General features: G+C 38.8%; 1 protein-coding gene across 3 annotated transcripts in view; it reads left to right on the forward strand.

The window, feature by feature from the left end:
- The window catches only part of TEC (tec protein tyrosine kinase), a 107410-nt gene that overhangs the window by 82844 nt on the left and 8435 nt on the right, over positions 1-16131 (forward strand). For 2 of the 3 annotated variants that reach the window (XM_090266910.1, XM_090266909.1), the window contains 8 exons: positions 60-232; positions 3744-3809; positions 8901-8955; positions 9582-9661; positions 10827-10960; positions 13565-13639; positions 14392-14563; positions 14685-14901. In XM_090266910.1, coding sequence (XP_090123036.1) covers positions 60-232; positions 3744-3809; positions 8901-8955; positions 9582-9661; positions 10827-10960; positions 13565-13639; positions 14392-14563; positions 14685-14901 — 972 coding nt within the window. The remainder of the gene's footprint in view (positions 1-59; positions 233-3743; positions 3810-8900; positions 8956-9581; positions 9662-10826; positions 10961-13564; positions 13640-14391; positions 14564-14684; positions 14902-16131) is intronic. The other variant, XM_090266908.1, reaches the window with a different exon arrangement.

Below are 16131 nucleotides of genomic sequence, written 5' to 3' on the forward strand. Positions count from 1 at the left end.
AGGGTTTTAGTTCACACAAATATAAGACTAAACTTTCACATGCTATCTCTCATTCTTAGCGAAGACCTCCCCCACCAATTCCGCCTGAAGAAGATGATGGTGAAGAAATAGTTGTAGCTATGTACGATTTCCAAGCGACAGAAGCACATGATCTCAGATTAGAGAGAGGTCAAGAGTATATCATATTAGAAAAGAATGATGCTCATTGGTGGAAAGCAAGAGATAAATATGGGTAAGTATTCCCTCTCTGTGAGTGGCACACAGTGGTTGGGAGGGAGTTAAGTGCTTAGCGAGAGGAGGATAATCTGTAACTCATGGAGTGAGGCTGGTTCTACTGGCCGTAAATGGAAGTTCACATAATTACTTTGCAGTAACATGATATGTTCTTCTTAGTGATGCAGAAAATGTAAATGGATCAACCACTTCTTTCCAGAGATTAGAATACATTACACTGGTCTTTTTTTCCATCCATCATATGTTTAGCTGGATTATTTTGATCTTAAGGAAAATTGTATTTTATGTTTTTAACCCCTGAGGTAAGCGAGTAATCTTAGATTTTTCTAAGAGAGAGAGGGACTCTATATGTATATGCATGTGTGTATAAATACATGCACACACATGCAAGGAATTAAAAAAAGCAAACAATATTTACACAAGATAATTTAGGATATAAAGGAAATAGTTTTTAGTGTTGTTATTGATAAATAATGGGTAAGTATGAATAAGCCTAGGGGATGAGTATCTTTTAGGTTTCATTAAGAAAACTCTAGGTTCTGTGCTTACCTCTGAAATGTAATCCTTTCCATACTCTGTGTTCCCATGGATAAGAAGAGGAAGACTTTGTCCTGCCCAGACACGCCCTCCCTCCAAATATGCTTTCTCACCTCCCTGTCCCATCCCCAGGTCCAGTTCTCTGGTCCTCAGTTCACTTTGGAGGGCAGGGCAATGGAAGGCTCTGGGTTAGGCAGCATCCTCTCTTCGGCTCTCCTCAGCAACGGTGCATCTCCTGAGGAGCACTGGTTCTCTTACCCTCCTGGGAACCCTTACCCTGTTATTCTGTGTTTACAAGAAGTTTGTCACTGCTTTTCTTCACCAAGCACTGTAGAAGACTGATTTTTATTTTTTATTATAGAAATTTTCAAGAGTCCACAAAAGTACATAATAATATAATGGAGCCCCTTGTCACAACTTCAAAAACGACCAACATTTTGACAATTTTCACTTACCAATCCTCCTCTTTTTTCTAGAGTATTTAAAAGTAAATTCAAATCATCAGGTCATTTCACCTCTAAATCTAACTGTTACAGCTTTAAAAAAAACAACCACTATGTCATTATCATACTTAATAATAATTAAAAAAATATTATCATCTGCAGACTTTCCCTAACATTTTCAGGACTGGGAGAGGAGTACACATGAAAGCCCACATATCATGCGTCCAGATATTTAGAAGTTATAAGCCAAGCTAACAAACCAATACATAACATATGATTTATCCTCCAACTGGTCAAAGAGACCTTTGAAATGACGAGGAAGGCCAGGGGCGAGAGAGAGTTTGGCTGGAATGTGGCCGTGTGCAGAGGGCTGGCTCATCAGGTTGCCTGCTTTTCCATTTCCTTCTGCCCTGGGCTCTCTCACATACACCTTGTGGGTCTCCCAGCCCTGCACTCAAGGTCTGTCCATGTCAGATGCAAAGGCCACCCCCCAACTTGGCCCACCCCAAGATCTGATCTTGGAAGAGGGTACACATGACCAACATCATTTGCTTTCAGAGGATGAGACCAGTGGAAAGACCTGTGTAGACCTTGGCAATGGCAGAAAATTCCAGGGTTCTAATTACTCAGATGGCAGTCTGGAAGAAGGCTGCAGGAACATGGGTAATCTAGCATGCTCCTGAAAGTATGTGGTCAGAGCAAGGGTCCCTCTGGCCCAGGTCAAAAGATGGTACAAATGATATAATACTGTCTCAGTATATATTTTTATACTTTTATCAAGATTATTAAGACAAGGTCCACACATTGTTTTCTGGCCAATGTGTCTTTTATGTCTCTTTTATTCTACAACAGTCACCACCCTTTTTTTCATTTTTGATTTATTGATGCAACCAGGTCATTTATCCTAGGAATTGAACTACCACCTAGATTAAACTAATTGCTGCCGCAAGGTGTCATTTAATATGTCTTTATGTCCTATATTTTCTATAAACTGTAATCTAGGGGCTTGATCACATGACAAGTTGATATCTGGTAGTCCCACTTCTAATTATGAAGATTACTCCATGCGTCAGGTGCCAACCTTGTCTTTCCTTATAAAGTTCTTCATCAATGTTTCTTTCACCTAAGGGTTTTGGCTTCCATGAATAATTCTTATTTAGATCTATTATTTCATTAGGAATTGCAAAATGGTGGCTTTCAAATTGTCATTTTGTCTGCATTTATTAATTCTCTCAAGAAGAACTGGCTCATCAACCAGTTCATTTATTTCATGCAGGAAAGGCAAGATACACTTTTGATTCTTTTACCAATTTTCAAAATAATGAGTTAATGACTGAGCTTCTGCTGGTGGTGACAATGGTAACCAATATGTTTTTTAGTGTTATTATGGATTATAGATTTGGTTTCAATCCATTGCAGTCATTATTATTTTTGCCTGATTTGTCCTATCTTAGGTCAGTGGTAACTGTTCTGGGTTGGTGTGTGTGTGACGGGGGGGCTTTAGTCTTTCTTAGCTTCCTTGCTTTTTGGGTAAAATAAAAGGGCTCAAGTTCATCTTAGAACTTTCCTGGCCAAACCTACACTTTGCCATTTTGTGTAGCTCCTCTTAGTAAGAAACAGTGTTTGGAAACAACAGTTGGGGTATAGGATTCTAGCTTCTACTACCTTGTCATGGCTTCTTGGTCCTTCCCAATGTAATGGAGCTACATATGCCCTTTGTGTGTGTATGTGTGATTTCTTACTAATAGTTCAAATTCAAACTTAACATTGCAAGGTTTTTACTCAGTTTTTAAATTTTATACATGTATCTCTTTTATCTTATGTGGAAAATCTTGGCTTCTACCAAGATTCCACCTATTACAAGTCCTTCTTAAACTGCAATGTACGTAAGAGTCATATGGGGTAAAATCAAAGATTTCTTGGCTTCTCATAGTCCTTCTCAATTCAGATCTCTTGGGGAATCACCCAAGAATTTGCCTTTTAACAAGCACCCCAGATGATACTGATGTAGGGATCAAGAACTACCCTCTGTGAAATAATGCTCTACGTGAACTGCAGAGATGTTGGAGTGGTGGGTGTTTTTGTCCAGCACTTCAGCTTTTCTTAAGTAATCATTTTTTAAAAACATCCCAAGAAATTCAGAATTCAAGAGAAGCATCATGGAATAGCAGAAAGGGTTCTGAACCTAGTCGCATGTCCAGAGAAGACATCAAATGCTGGTCCTGTTGCTGGCTAGCTTCAGGGCCTTGAGAAAGTCTCCTAATCTTTCTAAGCCTTGGATTCCCCACCAGAAAGTGGGTATAATAATACCTGCCTACTTCAGAATTTTCGTGAGAATAAAATGAGGAGGTACTTTGTAATGCATCAAATGCTGTAGATATATTGAATTATTGGTGGTCAACTAGTCTTTCTTATAAGCTTTAGGCAATATTATCCTTTCATTATTTCAAGAAGGCAATAATTTTTCTTTTAGTAACCTCTCAGTAAGATACTTTTAGTTTACCTAAAGTATTTTTTTCTTATTTCTAGGAGTGAAGGATATATCCCAAGTAATTATGTAACAGGAAAGAAATCAAACAACTTAGATCAATATGAGTAAGTAAATGTGTATTTTATGAATGTGGAGAACCAGAAAATGTTTTCATTTTTCTAATTATGTAAGGAATTTTGGAGATTAATGGATATTTTTCATTATCTTTAGAAGGTGGTACTAACATAGACTTAATTCAGCTGTCTGGTCTGTAAAAGATGTTGAGAGAACTAGTTTCTATAATACACTTTACCTGAAGGTACTATTGTGTAAATGGATTTATACAAACAATACAATTGAATTTTAAACAAATCACAGCTCAGCTTGTTTTGAAATACCAATCATTGTTCATTTAGTCAAGAAATCAGCATGTAGTTTCCCAGAATGGCCTCTAAAAAATGTGTTTGATTATTTTTTTCTAAGTATAATAATATGTGGTTAGTATTTTAAAATTATTTGAAAATATTACAAAGTTAATAAGAAAAATTACTCACAAATAAAGTAGAATTGATCTTTGTCAACATAAGTCTATTTCCTCATGCCATTAAATATTCTTCAGAAACACCTTTATAACTGAATTATATTTCATGCAGTCATAAATTCATCAAATATTTCCTTAGATCTTTGCATGTGCCAGGTATGGTGCTAGGCCTTAGGGGGTACAACCAGGCATGTGGCACATGGATGTGCAATAATTTATATGATCATTTTCTTGTTTGAGTGGCATTATGTTGTGTAGGCATCTTTGTATGTAAAAATAACTAGAATAACCCTCTTCCTGCTTATTGTCTTAAGCTAGATCTCTAAAAATCTAGTACCGGGCTAAAGGCTAGTTATGAACTTGCTAAGACTCCTAATGCATGCTGTCAAATTGCTTTCCAGAGAAAGCAATGGGCTTACTAACTAACTGCATGTGGCCAGGTTTCAATGAGAGGCTCATATATACCTAATACTCTTTTGTGGTCGTTCTGAGGAGGTATACTAATTGTTCCATTTACTTCTTCAGAAATATCACCACCACCACCAGTGATGACAATGGATAGCTGTTTCCTCTGTCTATGTTGCTTCTTATAAAATGAATATACCTTAAAAATCTAGAAAAGGATGAATAGGTTCAAAAGTTATAGCACTTAGTGGTATTATCCCTCAAGGTTGTTTATAAGTAGGTGAGGGTATAAAAATATGTAAATAAAATAATGTTTCTGTTCTTAAATGATATTTTTTGGAAAATATAGCCCAATTCATAGAATTAGGGAAGATGCTGAAAGGTGAAAACTTGGACCTGACTTTAAAGAGATCTGAGAACTGCCCTGGTTGGTGTGGCTCAGAGCTGGCCTGCAAAGTGAAAGGTTGCCGGTTCAATTCCCAGTTAGGGCACATGCCTGGGCTACAGGCATGTGAGAGGCAACTGATTGATGTATCTCTGGCACATCAATGTTTCTCTTCCTCTCTTTCTCCTTCCCTTCCCCTCTTTCTAAAAATAAATTAAAAAAATTTTTTTTAAGTCATCAGCGAACTAAGTGATAATTTAGGGAGAGGTATGCTTGGAAACCAGATAATCCTTAATCTAAATGTGAGAACTCCCTTATGACTCATGGAATTACAAAGAAGGATTTTAGGACATTTATGATTCACTGCCATGAGTTCTTGGATAATTAGTTTGGAAATTTTCTTCCTTTGGAGGGACTCTCCTCCTCTTGTGTGTGACTAAGTAAACTTGCTATGTATGGTCTTCGGTGTGGGAGTCCCCTCGGCCTTCATGCTCAGAGGTCAGGGCTTCCACATGGCACTGGGCCATGTGCAGCTGGATGAGAAAGGGGAAACTGTTCTTAGTGTGCCAGCCGGAGTTCCCCTTCTCCTCCTGCCCTGTTTCCACTCTGTGGTTTCTGTTATTTTTTGCTATCATCTATCCTGTAACACATCTTAAATGTCCCCAAGGTTAAAAAGCCTTTTTCCAGCTGTTGAATCAAGAGTTCTCCTGCTGTTCGTTTGGGCCTCGGAGCCCAGGCAATGCCCCCTGCTCTGGGCTGGACTCGGGATTGCCAGACCCGAGGCTTCTGGGCCTGTCAGCACCCTAGTTGGGCTTCTCAGTACCCTAGTTCTGACCTCCACAGCCAGGGAACAATTTGGGGAGGAAATGATCAGAGGAACTGCTGCAGGAAAGAAAGTGGGTTCATCGTGATGGTCAACAAGATGTTCTTGATGGAAAGATACTAAATGAAAGAGATGACAGAAATGAAAGGGCCTTAAACAGGAGAAAGCCTGGGATGAGGCTTTGAGTTGGTGGCAGAGGTGGTAAGGGCCAAACGAGAGAACTAACAAAGATTCATAGCTGGTTGGTTGGTTGGTTTCTATCTTTTCTTCATTTATACCTTTTTTTTTGTTTGTTTGTTTGCTCTTGTTTTTGTTTTTTTATGATTTACCCAACCCACTCTGTCCAAGGAGCTTGGCCAGGATCCTACCTTCACAGAAAGGACTGAGACCACCGCTAGCAAGTCCTGTTCTTCTGGAGCGTTTTGAAGTGACTAGCGAATCCATAAACCTCATTCACCTTGGGGTTTTGATATCTAATAATGGAATGACAAATTACTTACAAGTCCTGGGCATTATTTCTGGCTGTATAGTTCCTTCATCCAAGGGAGCTAACTACCCTCTAAGAGGAGCATTTCTGTGACTGGCTTTGAGAGCTGTACATGGCTTGGCATCTGTGTGGCAGCACTCTCTGCTCACCAAGAGGGCTCTTTGCATTTCCCGCGCGCGCGCGCGCGTGTGTGTGTGTGTGTGTAGCAGATCCTCTATTGCCTGATGATACGTTTCTTAGAAGAGGGAGAGAAGCCACAAAGAATTGTTAGGAAATACTTGCCACTAGTTGATTCATCTGTTTATTTGATCATCACTCCTTCCTCCTTTCCTTCTTCATCATGTCCTTAAAGGTCTGCATTTATATCCTGAGGAGGGAAAATGGCCTTTCTGGGGAGTCTGCAAATGCCATAAACATAACCCCTCAGAGCAGTATTGCAAAGAACCTGTCCTTTGTGCAGTTGGTTCCTTTTCTTTCCTAGTTCTTTGATCCCTTCCCAGGAGCTTGAAGATGCTAAGCAAGGAAAGACCCTCTTTCTTTCTCTGAGTGTCTTATATCTGAGTTCCTCTTGAGAGCCACACTTTAGCTTTACTGATCTCTTGCATGTGAGACAGGCCCTCCATTGCTATGCTCACTGTGAAGATGTGGGGTTGGATCTTCTGTTACTAATGAAGGGAATTTAAATTTTTGCTGATTTATAATGCATAATGAGAGCTCCAGTTACCTTTTTTTAGTTAATTTTTCTGACTGCTTTTGGCGTTCTGATTAGTATTTCTTATACCAATGGGAAAACTTTAGGGACAGAATCCATTCTGCTCTCATTTATTATATTTCTTAATTGCATTCAGAATTGATTGATCAGAACTGCAATTTTGTTGAACTTCAGCTCAGTTCATAAAGTGGGGTCTACTGCAGTGAGATCTTAAGGCCCTCAATTCTGAGGCCTGGTTGATAACCTCAGGCTCCAGATGAAATAACAGTCATTGAGATTATAATTTGTGTTTGACGTCTACAACTGCATAAAAGAATCCAGACCAAAAAAGATCTTGTATTGTATTTTCTTCTTTGTGTTTTTCCCTTCCTCCATCAGGGAAGGCCTTTGTGTTTGCTTTCTCAGGGTGCTTGCTGGGCCCAAAACAGGTGCTGGTTCTGTTATAAAAGGCTGAATCAGTGGCGTAAGATTTCGATGTCCAGAGGGGCCAAGCTGATTTCATAACATTGGGAACCTCAGGAAATATGACCTTGGTAGAGGGTTCTCTGACCACTAAAGGGCATCTAAAACAAGCAAACAAAAACATAAATATATAAATAAAGTTTAAGACTGAAGGCCAAAGAAAACAATATAAGTTTATGACCTTTAACCTAGTTGCCTATACATTAGGCCCTTGAACAACATAGGTTTGAACTGTACAGGTCCACTTATACATGGATTTTTTCCCCCCAGTAAATTCTGTAAATATATTTTTTCTTCCTTATGACTTTCTAGATAACATTTTTCCCCTCTACCTTACTTTATTGTAGGAATACAGTGTATGATATACAAAATATGTGTAAATTGACTGTTTATGTTATCCGTAAGGCTTCTGATCAGCAGTAGGCTCTTAGTAGTTAAATTTGGGGGCAATCAGAAGTTATACTTGGATTTTTGCCTTCCGGGGTGGGAGGGTCAACAGTCATGTCATGGAGAGTCTGGGCTGGGGAAGCAGGGAGAGTGGAACAACTCTGAGGATGAGGTGGTGATGGCAGTATCCATCTTTCCTTAGGAAAGATTTCCCAAGGGTTCATAAGGGACGCAGATCAGCAGGCGCTTGGGGTTGTGGCACAGAGTGGTGGCAGGACCTCATGGGTAAGGGCATGTTCCACTGCTTGGCCATGTGGGATTCCTATAGTAGAGCTTCTGGTGACCTCCAGGGCTTGGAGCTATGCTAGAACCAGTGAGTTAGGAAGACCTAGTAGGTCTGTTTGCTCTTCTGTTTTGTTCTGCTTCTTTTGACTCTTCCTGAAATTCAGTGGGGTATCCTCCATAATGGACTGATGTAAAATCTACTGCCTATTGGTGAGATGGGGGCTTGGGAAAAGATTTAACTGGATTAAAGACAATAACGTAAAGTGACATTTCCTGCATGTTTGAGTCTGTGGAGTAAAATTGATTCTTACCTTATTATAATAGTGAAAAATTGAAAATAATTTTTATGTTAAATAAGGAAGAATAGCTTAAATAAGTGATGGCACATCCATACTAGGTACATAGAACTATATTGCTTTGCAAAGATGTCAATCATGCAATTATATGAGGAATTCAGGTTATGAATACAGCAAGTATATTTTGATCCTACTTTAATAAAATGTAGAAATATTGGCATACATGTGTCTTCCTAAAAGTATTGGAAGAAAATGTCTGTATATATATACATTAAATGTTACTAGTAGTTGTCTGTATTACTGAGATTATGAGTGATGTTGTGTTCTTATTTATTGTACTTGTTATTAATGAGAACTATTATCTTGTTAATTCTAAAAAGAATAAAAATAATTTGAGAAACCTAAGGTCTTAAATGTATCTTTTTCTATTCAGATGGTATTGCAGAAATATGAATAGAAGCAAAGCAGAGCAACTACTCAGAAGTGAAGTAAGTATATTTGCTTCATGGGTTTGGTTTCAGCACATGTTAATTGTAATGAACCTAGTAATTATATGTGCCTTCATCTTTCCTTTTGTAAAGAATGATATTCAACATTGATTTCCAGGAGAATTAAGGGTTGGAAAAACATTCTTGTAAAGAGCACTGAGATATATTACAGGAAAAATGCTATTTGGATAGAAGATGATATTGGGTTAGGATCCAAGCTTATAGCAAATACTGAAAATGTACGAAGTGAAACCCAATAATTAAGAAATACATTTTCAGCATCTGTTTTCTCCCATGTCCAGGACTTAAAGGAGTTGCGAAATCTTGTCTGCTAGCTCTGAAAGGGCCCTGAGAGATGATCTTGTTGAAATGTCTCATACCATGGGTGTGAGAATATTTGTGAGTGGGGGTGGGGCGTTGTGAGCATGTTTTCTTTAATCCCATGGCCCAGGAATGTCAGGTGGGGAGTCATTGAATGAACTCAACTGCTAACTTGTGCTTCTCTAAAGTGGATTCTCTAGGTAAAGGATAATAATCAGAAAGTCTTAAGATTGGGCTCTTGAGTCTTCTCCATGGCGTTGATATTTGTGAGTGAGTTGAAACAATTTTGTCAACTTGGTTTTTAGGATAAAGAAGGTGGTTTTATGGTAAGGGATTCCAGTCAACCAGGCATGTACACAGTCTCCCTTTATACAAAGTTTGGAGGGTAAGTAATCTCTCTCTCTTTTTAAGTTTATAGTTTTTGTATGAAGTTGCTATATAGTTTGTATAGATTCCTAATTTAAAAAAAAAAAATGCTGCATTTCACCATTAAAAAAGAAAACCTGAACTTGAGTTTTATAGTTTACACTAGTTTTTATATTCATATTTCAGTAATTTTCCTCATAGTTTTCTACATATATATTTGTTGAGAACGGCTATAGAAATGTTAGCAATGTTGAACAAATAATTACTGTGCACTGGGTTAAGCACTACAGATAGCAAAGCAGACAGACCCTGCCCTCCAACAGCTTAGTGGGGTGTTCAAGAAGGCAAACAGTGAGTTATGATAGTCTATGAGCAAGTGCTATGCTAGGAGGGCAATGTGTGTGTGTTGGGGAGGGTAGTGGGGTACATAGCCCAGGCACCTCTGAGTTAGTCGTTAATGTTGTCTAGTGACATTCAAGTGGAGACAAGAGGGGTGAGGCGGGCAAATTTGGAGGGAGCGGAAAGAATGTTTCAGACCCAGGAAACTGCCTGGGCCCCAAAGTGAGGGTCAGACAGTGAGTTCCAGGAACTGACAACAGTGTATTGCAGCGGGATTGCAGAATGGGAGGGGCGGGGTGGAGACAGGAGAGAGAAGCCCAGAAATACAAGTGGAGGTTATGTTAAGTCAATGTCAAGGAGTCTGAGTTTCATTTTAAGAGCAGCAAGAGTCCTCTTTAAAGGATTTTTAGCAAGAGATGACTCCAGACGATCTGTGTTCTAGAAAGATATCCAAAATAGATTTTATGTGTTTTTAATAAGTCTAGTTGATTGGCTTTTAGAGTGTGAGTCCTCTAAATATTTGCAGGTTCACACCAACAGCAGGGACTAAAGCAGTAGCCAGCTAATAGCTATGGTAAGACTTTTAACTATTGGTGGATGCAGTTGGTAAATGTTCTCTTTCACCTTCTCAGGCAAGGGACCAAGAATGTTATCAGTGATCACTTTAGAAATGCCTGCCTTTTAATGTGAAAGGCAAAGCTAAGATGAACATGGGGAAAAATAAAATGTGTGCAGCAAATGGAAGGGGTCATACATGAAAACCCTGTGGTGACTGGTAGAAAACATGTCAGAGTGAAGTTACATTGTTGCAACTTGGTTCTGACACATTTTGACTTTTGTTACAGAGAAGGTTCATCAGGCTTCAGGCATTATCATATAAAGCAAACCACAGCCTCCCCCAAGAAGTATTATCTGGCAGAAAAGCACCCATTTGGTTCAATTCCTGAGATTGTTGAATATCATAAGCACAATGCAGCAGGTAAGTGAGCTCTTCAAACCTATTTCAAATATAAGGTAGTGATTAAAATGATCAGACACATTGTGATGAGTTCTCCCTTGAGCAGTTATATTTTGTAGTTAGCTGTAGAATATGGTTGATTTAGAATCATTGCATATTAAGGAAGTGCTAGATACAAAGAAAAATCAGAAATAATATCAAGTCTCATGAAAAGCTCTGTCTGGACCTTAGGACAAGAGTTATTCTTATTGTATATGGTAGGTGTCACATTTCTGTGGTTTCTGTTGTTGCTACTGGCAAAGATTCTTTGCTTGACCAAACTGCAGTCAGGCTCCTGACCCTCAGTCCCCCTGTGCACTTCGTTGTAAAACCCAGTTGTAGCAGAAGCCCTGCTAAGTCAGTGTAACCAGAAGCCCTTTACCCTCAGTATCTGATGTCTGATCACCCTCAGAATCTGGTCATGTTCTTCATCATCCACCATCTCCCAAGTGATGTCTGGTCACCCTGGCTTGTCTTCAGCAAGAACCTTATTAGATTGGTTTAGCCAAAACTGCCCACTTCTCTTACCTCTGATGTTTCTCTTAGTGATTTTCCATCCACTGACCTCCAACCCTGTTCCTTGGCTATAAATTCCCACTTGCCCATGGTGTATTCGGGGTTGAGTCTGGTCTCTCTTCCCCACTGTGAAATCCCATCACAGTGGTGCTTATACTTGTCACAGTGGTCCTGAATGAAACCTGCCTTACCATCTTTAAAAGTGTTATTGAATACTTTTTTCCCTTTAACAGTAATAAACTAAAATCTAAGCTATGTCTGTGTAAGAGTTGTCATGAAGCTGCCAGACGAGCCCGGGGTTTGGGCTTAGACTGTAGGCTTCCTAAGATGAGAGTAACCATGTCCAAGACAAGGTTTCCATCTTCCTGAAACTCTGCGACACTTACCACCAGAGTGCAAACAAGCCAAACCCCCAAAACAAAACAGAAACCACATTTGTGCCCATTGAGGCTCCATGGGATAAGATAGGAAAGATTTCTAGTCTTTGACTTCAACAGTATAAGTGAGCCAAGTGTCGAAGCCAATTTATGGAAAATTAACTCTTGAAATTTTATCAAAGGCATCTTTTGCAAAGTCTGTTGCTATTTGTGACCGTTCACTTTTCTCAGATAATGACAGTTACTGAGATATAATGTATACAGCATAGAGTTTACCCATTTAAAAGTGTGTAATTCAGCGGTCATTAATATATTTACAGGGTTGTGCCAGCCTTCACCATAATCTAAGAATGCATTCATCCTCCCAAAAAGAAGTCTTGTACTCCTTCACAGTCCAGCCCCAGGCAGCCACTAATCTGCTTTGTGTCTCTATAGATTTGCCTTTTCTAGACATTTCATACACATGGGATCATACAGTGTGTGCTTTGTTGTGACTCGCTTTTTTTCGACTTAACACAATGTTTTTGATGTTAGTCTACATTGTAACCTGTATAAATACTCCATTCCTGATTTGATGAATAATAAATTGTTGTGTGGACTTCGTTATGCATTTTGCTGTCATTCTTCAGTTGATGGACATTTGGGTTGTTTCCCCATTTTGGCAATTATGAATAATGCTGCTATGAATATTTGTGTACAAGTTTTGGCATGGAAATATCTTTCATTTCTCTTTGGTACTTACCTAGAAAAGGATTTGCTGGGTCATATGGCAATTTTATGTTTAACATATGAGGATTTAATGCACTATCAATTTATTCCCCCAAAGGACTCTTCCTTAGCTCTTATTCTATTATTTTCTTTTTCATTATTTACATTCCACTATTTCTTTCACCATTATCTCAGTTCACTCATTTGACAAACATGTATGAAGTGCCTAGTGTATGCCAGGACTGTCTAAGATCTAGGGAGACTGTGGCGGACTACATAGTCATTGATTCTGTCTCTTCCAGATCCTACCATCTGGCAGGGAAGACAGAGAAGTATATGAGAGTGTTAAGTTAGGATAAGATATGCTGTAATAGAGAAAATACAATGTGCTATGGGTGTTTGTAGGTGAGATACTTGCCATTTCTTCTTATTTGGTGTTATAGCAATTTAGATGAAAGGATTTAATGTTCCTCACTGATTTCCAGTAGTCGGTATTCCCAGTTGTTGCTATTTTAGAGCCTGATTTTTATGCTAAGATTCCTAATATTGTTATGTTAGGTGAATCCATTTTTATTAATTACTGCAGCTCCCTCTCATAGTTCAGATCACATATTAGAAAAGAACATGAAATAATAATCGATAAAACTGTTAGAAACATCCTTTAAAATGTTTAAGAAGAGAATATGCTAGCATGGTGCCTGATAAACACTGTTATTTAAAGAAAACATTTATTGAATGAATAAAAGTACATATATATTTAAATTTATATGCTCTGTAAAAATATGAAACTGTAGTATCGTCTTCCTCCCTCTTGCCCTCTTCTCTTTTCATTCTTTGCCAGCATACAGCCAGTGCTGTATGTGCACACAGAGGATAAGCACTAAGTGAATAAATGAATGGACTGCAGGTGAGTTTCTGGTTCTACACTTCACCATGTGGAATGATGAAGAATGAACTTGACTGCAGTACTTTCTTTAATTTCTAGGACTTGTCACAAGGCTGCGGTACCCAGTTAGTGCAAAGGGGAAGACTGCACCAACCACTGCAGGATTCAGCTATGGTAACTCATTTGGTAGTTGCATTGGCGAATTTCCTTTGAAAGGAACCCATTATCACAAGGCTAATTTAGATGTGTAGAATTCCACAGAGTGGAACTGTTTTTCTACTTTTTCTAAGTGTTTGTTTTTAGATGATTGTACGTATAGCTGTAGTAACTCTAGGTTTTCTGTTTTTATCAAATTATAATTCAGCAGAAAACCCTCTGTCAGTAAAAAACAAGAATGACTGTGTGACATCCAAAATGAATCAAAGCCTTTCCTGGTTCTCACTGGCTTTCTTGGTTCCTCACAGGAAAGTAAGGATGGTGGTAATGGAGAAGGCATTCAACTTGATTGACTTTGTTGCTTCTGGCAAAAACCGTTTACGCAGCGGGTTACATGATTTCCAACTCGCTGGAGTTGGAAACAAAACAATAACAACAAAAATTGAAGGGAAAGAGTGGTAAAGGAGGAATCTTTAAAAACGTACCTTTAACTTTCAAGCTCTGTTATTATATTAGCCTGTTATGCAGCATCTTCTTGCCTTCATAGTTCACTTTGCTTGTATTGTGACAGCATAGAAAGGGGTACATCCTCCCCAGAGGGTGAAAAGCCACCATTTGCAGTTTAGAGGCAGGTTGCCAATTTGCTCTGTTTCACCAGTCATTGTATTATCCCGTAACTGTGAGATTGGCATGGTTTATAGTTCTTTGTTTCCCACTGATTTGTGCTGAGTTCTTCTTAAACATTATCACTTCCTCCCTCTGTCTCACAGAAAAATGGGAGATCAACCCTTCAGAGCTGACCTTTATGAGGGAACTGGGGAGTGGACTCTTTGGAGTGGTGAGGCTTGGCAAGTGGCGAGCCCAGTACAAAGTCGCCATCAAAGCGATTCGGGAAGGTGCAATGTGTGAGGAAGATTTTATAGAAGAAGCTAAAGTGATGATGTAAGTTACTATGTTCTTTCCGGTTCCCCTTTCTGCATTAAGAAGTGGCCCCTCACTAGCATTAGCCTCTGATGGTTTCTTTTTCTGTAGTAACTGTGTGTGTGCATGACTTCCCTCCCAGGAAACTGACACACCCGAAGTTAGTACAGCTTTACGGTGTATGTACCCAGCAGAAACCAATTTACATTGTTACCGAGTTCATGGAAAAGGGCTGCCTTCTGAATTTCCTCCGACAGAGACAAGGTCATTTTACTAGAGATGTGCTGCTGAGCATGTGTCAAGATGTGTGTGAAGGGATGGAGTACCTGGAGAGAAACAGCTTCATCCACAGAGATCTGGTAAATTATAAACGACCTGGATTCCCATTCATTGGCCAAATTCCTTTGTAACAGTGGGCCAGCAAATGAGCAATGATATGTTAATACGCAATTTGTGTGCTGAACAAAATTTCACTTTTATATTTAAACTTGGTAAGTTTGACTTTTACCATAATTTTAACAGAAAGATTTTTTAAAAATCTAATACAGCCCTGGCTGGTGTGGCTCAGTGGAATGAGTGCCCACCTGTGAACTGACAGGTTGCTGGTTCAATTCCCAGGCAGGGCACATGCCTGGGTTGCAGGCCAGGTCCCCAGTTGGGGGCGTGTGAGCAGCAACTGATCAATGTATTTCTCGCACATAGATGTTTCTCTCCCTCTCTTTCTCCCTCCCTTCCCCCCTCTAAAAATAAATAAATAAAATCTTTAAAAAAATCTAATACACAATTACGTAGGCAGTTGTATAAGTAATACATAATTGCATAGGTAATATGTCCCAGCAAGTTATCATGCATAGACTCTTTGATCTCCGTAAGAATCTCATAAAATAGCTAGTCATGACAGTGTTTCTGACCAGCATTATTTTGTAAACAAGCAAATTAGCTTTAGAGGCATGAAATGACTTGCTTATGGTAATAAATGAGGAAGTTAAGCTTGACTAATTTTTGATCTAACCCCTAAACTCTTTTCCACCTCACACACTATTCAGCAGAAGCTATGTAACAGAAATCCTTGTTTTATTTTCTTTATTTCTCAAATCACTGGGAAAAGATGGAAACCCCATATTAATCCCTGAAAATACCAGTAAAAGTAAATATTCTATTAATGGTTCTAAATTATTGTGATGGAGACACTTCTTAATTTTCTTCTCTCTTACTCCTTTCCCTTCTCTCCCCAATTATTTTCTTACCTTTTTTCTTCTCTGCTTATTCCTCCCAATTATGTCTGTTTTGAGCATGTTTGGTAGAACCATGAGTCCCCCATCCCCTGTAATCACCATTTTATTCCCTGGCTTCTTCTTCTTCTTTTTTTTAAGTTTTGACTCTTTAGATTCCACTTGTAAGTGATATCATACCATACTTTTCTCTGTGTTATATGGCAAAGGTCCATTCATATGGTCACAAATAGCAGAATATCTTTCTTTCTCATGGCTGAATAATATTCATTGTGTGTATATATGTACCACATCTTTTTAATCTATTCATCCATTGGTGAGCATTTGGGTTGTTTCCCTATCTTGGCTATTACAGGT

This window comes from Furipterus horrens, unplaced genomic scaffold (genome assembly GCF_987537825.1).
Source record: "Furipterus horrens unplaced genomic scaffold, mFurHor1.1.pri manual_scaffold_2, whole genome shotgun sequence".
Lineage (NCBI taxonomy): Eukaryota > Metazoa > Chordata > Mammalia > Chiroptera > Furipteridae > Furipterus > Furipterus horrens.